Source organism: Microtus pennsylvanicus, chromosome 12 (assembly GCF_037038515.1).
Source record: "Microtus pennsylvanicus isolate mMicPen1 chromosome 12, mMicPen1.hap1, whole genome shotgun sequence".
NCBI lineage: Eukaryota > Metazoa > Chordata > Mammalia > Rodentia > Cricetidae > Microtus > Microtus pennsylvanicus.
Window position 1 is genome coordinate 92,992,859 of NC_134590.1, and position 10,797 is coordinate 93,003,655.

At 37.8% G+C, this 10,797-nt stretch overlaps 1 protein-coding gene across 3 annotated transcripts in view; it reads right to left on the bottom strand.

Annotated features, from left to right (window-relative positions):
- Window positions 1-608: 608 nt before the first annotated feature.
- The window catches only part of LOC142832294 (uncharacterized), a 26,568-nt gene continuing 16,379 nt past the window's right edge, over window positions 609-10,797 (bottom strand). For all 3 annotated transcript variants that reach the window (XM_075942689.1, XM_075942688.1, XM_075942687.1), the window contains 3 exons: window positions 8,725-8,851; window positions 8,460-8,520; window positions 609-7,923 (listed from right to left, as the gene is read on the bottom strand). In XM_075942689.1, the coding sequence (XP_075798804.1) occupies window positions 6,075-7,923; window positions 8,460-8,520; window positions 8,725-8,851 (2,037 nt within the window). In that variant the 3' untranslated portion in view covers window positions 609-6,074. The remainder of the gene's footprint in view (window positions 7,924-8,459; window positions 8,521-8,724; window positions 8,852-10,797) is intronic.

Genomic DNA, 10,797 nt, shown 5'->3' on the forward strand with positions numbered 1-10,797 from the left:
GATGGGAATGCAGGTCAGGTTGCATGTAACTCAGTGACCTAATATCAAATGATCATTTTCCACTAAGGTTTAATAATATGCCAATAATTTTCTCTAAAATGGAGAATACTTAACTGCAGATGGTTTTAGAGCCTTGCCCCTAATGTCCAAAGATCTCTTGTTTGATACAACTACAGGGTACCAGCAAAGGCTCCTAAGAGCCTCCCTATCTGCCATTGAAATTTCACCTACCATTTGTATATCAAGTCCAAGTATAGAAGCCTGCACACCAGCCTGTACCTGTTGTAGAGTCTTCTTTTGTTCCAGGCTCCACAAAAAGCTGGGAGCTTTCCATGTCACTTCATATATGAACCAAAATAATACACCTAAGATCTAAGATCTGTGCAGTCTCCAGATCTAAACAGGCACACCAAACATAAATATTATGCTTCTATCTTGATGGTGGAAGGAGGAAGATGTAATGACTTGTCCTTTACATTAGAAGAAATATCTCTGCATGTCAACAACCAGTGAACTTGTAAAAATTTCTTTTTTAAATTGTTTTTATTGAGCTATATTATTTTCTCTGCTCCTCTAACATTTTCCCCTCCCCATCTACCCTCTCCCATAATCCCCATGCTCCCAATCTTCTCAGATCTTGTATTTTTCTACTTCCCATGTAGATTGGATACATATATGTCTCACTTAGGGTACTCTTTGTTGTCTAGGTTCTCTTGGATTGTGAATTGTAGGCTGGTTTTTCTTTGCTGTATGTCTAAAAGCTACTTATGAGTGAGTGCATATTATATTTGTTTTTCAGGGTCTGGGTAATCTCACTCAATATGTTTTCTAGATCCATCGATTTGGCTGCAAATTTCAAGATATCATTTTTTTCCACTGTGTGAATTTTAGGAAGTCTTTAATTTCTTCCTTTATTTCTTCCTTGACCCATTGATGATTCAGGTGAGCATTGTTTAATTTCCATGTGTTTGTGGGATTTCTGGAATTAGTGTTGCTGCTGAATTCTAACTTTAAGCTATGGTGATCCAATGATACATGGGGTTATTCCAATGTTTTTGTATCTGTTGAGGTTTGCTTGTTACCTAGTGTGTGCTCATCATTTTAGTATGTTTCATGAGGTGCTGAGAAGGTATATTCTTTGATGTTTGGATGGAATGTTTATAGATGTCTATTAAGTTCATTTGAGTCATAACATCTGTTAGCTCCCTTATTTCTCTGTTAACTTTGTCTGGCATAACTGTCCAGTGTTTAGAGTGGTGTGCTAAAAGTCTTCCACTATTATTGTGTGGGGTTTAATGTACAATTTAAACTTTGGTAGTGTTTCTTTTACATATGAGGGTATTTGTATTTGGGGCATAGATGTTCTGTATTGAGATTTCCTCTTGATGATTTTTTTCTGTGAGCAATATGAAATGTCCTTCTTTGTTTCTTTTGATTGATTTTAGTTTAAAGTCTATTTTGTTAGATACTAGGATAGCTACACAAGCTTGTTTCTTAGATACATTTAACTGGAAATTTTTTTCCCCAATCCTTTACTCTGAGGCAATGTCTGTCTTTGAGGTTGAGGTATGTTTCTTGCATGCAGCAGAATGGATTCTGTTTATGTATCCAATCTGTTAGCCCGGGTCTTTTTATAGGTAAGTTGAGTCCGTTTCTATTAAGGGATATTAATTACCAGTGATTTCTAGTTATACCTGTTATATTATTCCTGTTATTTTTTTGTTAGTGGTGATGTTATTGTGTGTTTTTACACTTCTTTGGGATATGCTGCTGTGAGACCATCTATTGTCTGTGTTTTTGTGGAATTTTCTTCCAGTACTTTGTGTAAGGCTGAGTTTGTGGCTAGATATTGGTTAAACCTGGTTCTGTCATGCAACATCTTGTTTTGCCCACCCCTGTGGTGATTCAAAATTTTCTTGGGTATAGTAGTCTGGGCTGGCATCCATGGCCTCTTAATGTCTGCATAATGTGAGCAGGACCTTCTGGCTTTCATTGTTTACACTGAGAAGTCAGGTGCTATTCTGATGGGTTTGCCTTTATATGTTATTTGGCCTTTTTCCTTTGCAGCTCTTAATATTCTTTTTTTTATTCTATATGTTTACAGTTTGGGTTATTATGTGGAGACTTTTTTTATCCAGTCTATTTGTTGTTTTGTAAGCTTCTTGTATCTTCATATGCATATCTTTCTTTAGGTTGGGAAAGTTTTCTTCTTTGTTTTTGTTGAATATATTTTCTGTGGTTTTGATTTGGACTTCTTCATCTATCCCTATTATTCTTAGGTTTGGTTTTTCATGGTGTCACACATTTCCTGGATATTTTATGTTAAGATTTATTTTGTTAGATTTATTGTTTTCTTTGACCAATGAGTCTATTTCCTCTATTCTATCTTCAACACTTGAGATTCTTCCATCTCTGGTATTCTACTGTTGATGCTTGCATTTGTGGTTTCTGATCATTTTCTCATATTTCCATTTGTATAGTTCCCTCGGTTTGTGTTTTCTTTATTGTCTGTTTCAGTTTCAAGTCTTGAATCATTTCTTTCATTTGTTTGATTGCTTTTACTTGGTTTTCTTCAAGGGATTTGTTGATTTCTTCCAATTTTTAATTTGTCTTTTTCTCAATTTCTTTGAAAGAATCTTTCATTTCTTCTTTAAGTGCCTCAAACACTTTCCTATTTTTTAGGCCATTTTCTTCTGCTTCATCTACATTGGGGTGTTCAAAGTCTTGCTGTCATAGAGCCACTAGTTTTTGTTGTTATATTGCTCTATGTGGTGCTGGGTGTGTTCTTACCTGGTCTACCCATCTTTTCCTCTGATTGGTTTAGTTGGGACTGTGTCTCTTGTGATCAGTCTTTCAGGTGCCAGTGGTCCCATGGTTCAGATGGTTTCTCTTCGTGGTGCAATCAGGGTCACTGTTCCAGTTATCCTGGAGGTCACTCACTGTTCCTGGAAGCTGCTTGATGCTCCCAGGGGTCACTCTGCAATCCCAGAGGTCATTTTGGCAGCTCCCATGGAGGTCATTTGCTTGGGGCTGCTACTGCTGAGGTTGCTGCCTTGCACCTACTCAGGCATAAGTCACTGTCTTGGTCCTGCTCCGATGGAGTTCACTGGCTCTGGCCTGTTTTCACAGAGGTTCCCGGTTCATGCCTGGTCTCTGACTTGGGCCTGCTCCCTTGGTGGTCAATCCCTTGTACTTGTTCTTGTGGTGGTTGCTGCCAAGGGCCTGCTCTGGCAGATGTTGCTGGCTCAGGCCTTCTCTGGTTTGAGCCTGTTCCAGGGGATGTCCCTGGCTCAGGCCTACACCTACAGAGGTACCTGGCTTGGGACTGGTACCACAAGTCTCTGGCTCAGGTCTGCTCCCTTGGCTATCACTCCCTCATACCTGCTCCTGTTCCTGTGGAGGTCACTGCCTCTGGCCTGCTCTGGTAGAGGAGGTCCCTGGCTTGGGCCTGTTCCCACAGATTTCCCTGGTTTGGTCTTGCTCCCACAGAGATTCCCCTAACTTATAAGAATTTTAGTCAGGTGGAAGGCTCTTGAATTTTGGTTGGATTTATGAACCATCCTAGATAGCCATATTGTTACCAATGAGTTCAAAGTGGTACTCAAATGGTCCAATCAAAATAATACCATCAAAATAGTTCACCAATGTGATATTTCGTGGAAGACACAGGTGACTGAGATCCCTTCAAAGTTATGACATGTAGGCATGGAAAGGTAATATATCATTCATGTAAAACTCTGAAGAAAGACAGTCCAGTGCCATCTATCCTTCTATGATTTTAAACAGAGTGTTTAGTGCATAATTAGAGGTTAAACATTTTCATTTTGCTGAAATTACACTAGAAATAACAATCATAGTTCATGAGGATAGTTCAGGAAGGAATTGGTAAATAAGGTTAACTTTCCAACAGACTCTCCTACATCCTCATCAAAATGAAGAAAACTCAAGATTAGACTGATGAGTAAATTACTCAACCAACAGTTCAGGATCTTTTTCAGAAAACAAAGGATCTGCATCTAAGGAGGCTCCAGTAAGAGAGCTGAGTGAGCCTGCCACCGGTGCCCATGTCAGTGCGACTTTGCTCTCGATTTTGCCTGAATAAATAAAAATTCATCTTTGCCTCTTTTATCAATTTTAAAGTTTAGTCATGAAGTTTATATCCATTTCAAGAATTTGGTATCACTTCCTCAAGATTAATATCTTCCTTAATTATTGTGGCAACAATCCAAGTTAATGACCAAGTGACCCAAAATTGAACAGGGATCTTTTCCACTTCTTTATATGTTTTTTTCATTTTCCTTCTGAACTGTCCCATACTTCTCCACCTGAATCGACATCTTCGGGAAATCAGGAGTTAAAACCAATTCGCATAATGTATAATAGTTGTGCTTTTAATACTTGTGCTCATCCTTACGTTTAAAGTGATGCGCTCGTCCAAGATAAGGCAAAGCCTTTCTGGTTTCTGCACCATTACTCCTTACTCACCTCTTTCTCTGAGAGTCCTTACTCTCATCATTTAGCCAATTTCTGGTCCCTGTTCAAGAGCCACTTGTCACCACTGTAAATGAGGCACGCTAAAGACCCATGGAAGAGCCTACTTTATCCAGACCCCAAATAATTTATACTGGGAGGGTTAAGAAAGATTATGTGAGTAAAGTTCTAGTGTGCTGAAACTGTATACAATGAAAAAACAATCCACATGGGACAAAAACGTATTTTTCCATGAAGACATATAAAGCATAGTTTAATTGAACAAAAACAACAAGCAATAATGGGTAGTGTGAAGTAAACTCACTCCTAACTGCTATATTGTGAGGAACATAAAGACACTTTCCCAGAACAATTCTGCTTTGAAAAATCTTAAGTAACAATTACCTTCTTCTGTTTTCTTGATGTGCAAGCATAAGCACTCAAAATTCTCGTTTTTACATTATTTCAATCCAGGACAGTATTCCGACAATACACATGAAGAAAAGTGATTTTAAGAAAAAAAAATGACATCTACATAAAGAAAATTTTTTTGAAATATAGTCTCTCTCTTCTCTATCACATACATATACATACATACAGATATATGTGTATGTACATGTACATATCTGCCTTTATTCCATTAACATACTGGGTGCACAAGGAAGGCATGCAAGTGCATCAGACCTCCAAACCAGGATTTACAGGCACATCTGGTTCACCTGATATGGATGCTAGGAACCAAAATTGTGCGACCAACAGCAGCAGTGCTACTGAGTTAACTCTCCAGCCTCCAAAGATGTCATTATAATGCAGAAAATGAAGGTATCCCCGCCTCTTTATTTCTTCTGCCTTACATCACTTGCAGGTGACGAAAGTCTCTGCTACTTGTACAGGGAAAGAATGAGTGGATTTCAATCCCTTTGTAAATGGACTACGCACATTGCTTATTTTAACTGTTAACATAATTCTCTTGAAGTGAATGACCCCCACAAATGACTTAGCTGAGCAGAAATGAATCCACATTATACTATGGGGAAAAAAAATCACAAAGTGACATGTACTTTTGTCTTTTATAGGAAAAAGTGTTTGACTGAATGCATTTCTATATGAAGCTGTTGGATCCCCTAGAATTGGACTTACAGATAGCTGTGAACTTCTATGTGAGTGCTAAGAATTACACTTGGGTCCTGTGGAAATGCAGCCATCTTTCCAGATTCCCTTTTTTGGATTTTTCTTGAGAAAATATCTCACTATATAACTAAGGTCACCCTGAAACCCAGTATCAGGTAATCAGGGTTAGCAGCAATCACATTAACTGATAAAATTCTCTGCCATTCTTTTGTGTTGCTGAGAATATGACAGGAGTAAGTATTTCATCCTCAGAATAAAGTAACATGACCCCCGAATAATGTATGACAATATAACTAGCAGTTTCAATTCATTTTATTATTCAAAATATCATGTCTTTCTGTATTCTTGGAATGCAATATGTTTACTTGAAAAGAGACAATCTTTTAATTAAGGAGTAGCTCTACTAACCTTTCTCAAGCACCGGTGAGCTAGCATGGTGAAAAAAAAATGTATGTGGAATGTAAGGCTTGGCCTCATTTATTAGGGTCATGGGGATTTTCACCAGTGTGAAATTTTTCATGATTTTGAAGAACAATGCAACAGGGAAAGACTTTGCCGCACTGATTACATTCACTGGGTTTTTGTTGCATATGATTTCTGTCAAGATTGTGAAGAGGACTGTTTTGTGCAAAGTCTTTACTGTATTGATTACATTCATAGGGTTTGTCTCCAGTATAAGTTCTTTCTTTTATATGAATGGGACTGCTACATGCAAAGTCTCTACCAAATTGATTATATGTGTAGGGTACAGTATGACATCTTTCATGACTCTGAAGATGACTTTTACGTGCAAATGCTTTATCACATTGATTACATTCATAAGGTTTCTCTCCTGTATGACATCTTTCATGCCTGCGAAGGTTACTGTTGCACGCAAAAGTTTTACCACATTGATTACATTCATAGGGTTTCACTCCAGTATGAATTCTTTCATGACTGAGAAGATGACTCTTCCTTGCAAATGTTTTGCCACATTGCTTACATTCATAAGGTCTCTCTTCTGCATTACTAGTATGAATGAGAAAATTCTTCTCCAGTGCAAAGGATTGAGCAGGTTGATTACATAGATAGGGTTTCTCTTCAGTATGTCTTCTTTCATGACTAAGAAGATTACTCTTCTGTGCAAAGGCTTTACCACATTGCTTACATTCAAAGGGTTTCTCTCCAGTATGAACTCTTTCATGACTTCGAAGATTACTTTTCTGTGCAAAGGCTTTATTACATTGATTACATTCATAGGGTTTCTCTCCAGTATGAATTCTTTCATGACTGCGAAGATCACTCTTCTGTGCAAAGGCTTTACCACATTGATTACAACCATAGGGTTTCTCTCCAGTATGACTTCTTTCATGACTAAGAAGATTGCACTTCTCTGCAAAGGCTTTACCACATAGACTACATTCATAGGGTTTCTCTCCAGTATGAATTCTTTCATGAATGAGAAGCTTGTACTTGTGTGCAAAGGCTTTACCACAGTGATTACACTCATAGGGTTTCTCTCCACTATGACTTCTTTCATGTCTGTGAAGATGACTCTTTTGTATAAAGGTTTTACCACATTGATTACATTCATAGAGTTTCTCTCCAGTATGAATTCTTTTATGAATTTGAAGATAACTGGAACATGAAAAGGCTTTATCACATTGTGTACATACATAGGGTTTCTTTCCAGTATAAATTCTTTTATATATTTGAAGATAACTGGGACTTGCAAAGGCTTTATCATATTGGTGATATTCATACTTTTTCACATCAAAATGAGTTCTATGTACTTGATGAAGACTGTGACATGCAGAGACATTATCACTTTGATTATATTCATAGGGTTTTTCTTCCAAATGAGTTCTTTGGTGTACTTTCAAAGAAGAATCATATCTAAAGGCTGTATCATGCTGATTACATTGATAGAGCTCTTCTTCATTATTGGTTGTTTTGTGTGTTTGAAGATACATGGGATGGCTAAAGTCCTTAGTACAAAGATCAAGCTTATCAATTCCTATTCCCATATGAGTTTTTTCATGTCTTTGAAAAGAACTGGAATAACTCAGAGTTTTACAACACTGACTGCATGTATAACATACACCGTGAGTCACACTGCATGAGCAAAGTGAGCCAGGACAGACAGATGGATTTCCATATTCCTTGTTCTCATAAGGGTTTTCGCCAAAGTGAGAGTGTAAACTTGTATCACAGCCATCCTGTCTTCTCGCAGTGGGGACTACAACATATCTTCTAACTGTTCCAGGAGGAAAAGAGGAATATTGCTTCTTTCCATATCCCTGATGCTCATATGGCTTGTATCCAGAGTGACAGTTGATATGCCTATTAAAGGAACAATAGCAAATAAAAGGTTTTTCGCTTTACATTCATATAGTCTAACATTCTGTGCCTCAGACATGGTATATGGATTCAGGATTCTACACCAAGAAAAATTCCTTGTCTCTCCTAAAGTGCTCCTCTCACTAAACTATGGTAAGTCACTCAATATAAGTGTATGAGGACCACTAGCTTTAATATGGAAGATTTGCTTATAAAAGTCCTTGGACATACTCTAATCCCCTTATCAATGTGTATACTTTAAATGATGATTGAACAGCATAACAATTCTACAACATGCCTCTCGTATGGCTGATAAAAATTGTGACAGCTGTTTTAGCATTGTTTCCTTTCTTATTCATAAAATAATACTTTCCACACAGTGTTCAGCTTCCTGACATTGGGATACATGGTGTTGTGAGAATTTAATAGCCATCACACAGCTGTGCTAATTTATACTGTTGCTTTTTTTTTTTTTAAGTTCAGGGTACATTAACCTTTCTTCAAAGGTACATATGTATCAGCTTGCACATGAAAATTACCTTCCATTTCTTCTAGAACTTTGACAATGTTCTTCGATATTGTGGTCTTCCCATTTGCAACCTAAAACAGAGTATCAGAAAATGTATGTGATACATTACTGGAAATTAGGCACAATTGAAATTGCTATTTTTTGTGAATCTTTGAACAATGCCTGATTTATTCATTAGATTCTTCTTCTTTCACATTTAATATAACAGAAGAGCACCAATCCCCAAGAAAGGCTTTTCCCCTTAAGTTAAAAAGTAACAGAAAGCTCATTCTTACCTATAGAAATTAGGTTCCAGTAGGTTTCCAGCATCACATCTTTGTACAGATTCTTCTGGAAAGGATCCAGCAAAGCCCACTCTTCATGCGTGAAGTTCACATGCACATCCTCATAGGTCACGGCCTCCTAAAGTATCCCATATATGTACATAATAGAAATGTTGAGACCGACTGCATTACAAAAGTACGTTTCATTGAGAATATATTTACATAATTTACCATGTTCAATGTATACTATGATAGGGTCTTAAAGTAGCGAACGCAGTCCCCAACACATTTTAAAAGGAAACAGAAAAGGAGACTCATGCCTTTTACTTCTGTGGACACAAAATAGATTAGGGCATTGCCGGAAAAAAAAATGCCTAGTAAGATATACAGAGAGACATGCAAATAGATTAGCGCTATTTAGTATACATCAGCAAAATTTAATCAAAATAATTAACTTCAAAAAAAGATAGATTAAAGGTTGGTGGGGTGCCAACCTCTAATCCCTAAGCTCAGGAGGCAAAGACAAGTGGTACTCTTTGATTTCCAAGCCAGCCTGGTCTGTGCACAGATTTCCAGGACAGTCAGAGATACACAGTGAGACCTTGTCTCAAATAGACAAGCAAATAGAAAACACTCAGAGGTTCACTCAAAAGTCCTGCATAGAGTTAAAACATTCACTCCAGTTCGGTACTTCTCAATCATAAACTGAATTGACTCCTAGTAAACTGTAAGGCTAATAATTTCTAGGAATAAATGTATTTTTAGTAAGTTACTGGGTGACAGATCAAAGCGTTCTCAAAATATTAGTCAATACTGATCCTAAAAAAATAAAAAATAAAAATGATGGACTATATAAAGTTGTGTCATCACATAAGATCACTTGATGCTTTTGAAGAGGTCCTAGATCAGTTCTCAGCACCAACTATTCCTATCATCAGTTCAAGAGAATCCAATGCTCTCTTCTGACTTCAGTAAATATCAGGCAGACAAGTTCCAATTGCAAACACTTGCCAGCCAGCAGGAAAGCCTCCTGTGAGTAGGCAGCTCTACCACCACTTCCTATCTGCCCCCAAATCCACCCAACGCCCGCCACCTCCACTGTTCCCTGAGAAGCAGACACCACCTGCACCAATTGGACCAAGAGGTGAGTGACTGACCTCCAAGATGGACAGTTCAGTCTCTAGATCCTACACCCTGAGCATACCCTGTGCCCCTCCCCCACCAATCATGGCCACACTACCTTGCCAACAGAAAAGACTTCTGTGGGCTGGCTACTCCACCAGCTCCCACACTGGATCCTGTAAACTACAAGTCCCACTCTGTCCCCAAACCCATCCATCTCCTGTGACCTCAGGGGAACACTAGGACACAGACACCTCCTATACTGATTGGACCAAGAGCGTACACTGCCTACACTGATGAGACCAAGAAGCAAAGACACTGTCTGCACCAACTGGAGGAAGAAATGAGTAGATACCACTGCAAGAATACATCCAGAAACCTAAATAACAATATGGCACCCCCAGAACCTAGTTCTAAAACAGTAAGACCTGAACATCCCAATGCAGAAGCAGAAAAAAACGACCTTAAAAAAAACTTTATGATGATGATAGAGACCTTAAAAGAGGAAATGAAAGATTCCCTTAAAGAAATGAAGGAAAAGAGAAACAAAAATTGGAAGAAATCAATAAATTTCTTAAAGAAAGAAAGAAAAAACAAGAAAAAGCAATCAAATAGGTGAAGTAAACAGTTCAAGACTTGAACATTGAAATAGATGCAATAAAGAAAACACAAGTCAAGAGGATTCTGGAACTGGAAAACCTGGGTAAACAGACAGGAACTATAGATGTAAGCATAATCAACAGAATGTAAGAGTTGGAAGAGAGACTCTCAGGCATTGAAGATACAAAAAAGGAAATAGATTCATTGGTCAAAAAAAAAACCATTAAGGCCAACAAAGTCATAACACAAAAAACATCCAGGAAATCTGGGACACCATGAAAAGACCAAACCAAAGAATAATAGGGATAGAAGAAGAATACCAGCTCAAAGGCATGGAATATTCAACAAAATCCTACAAGAAAA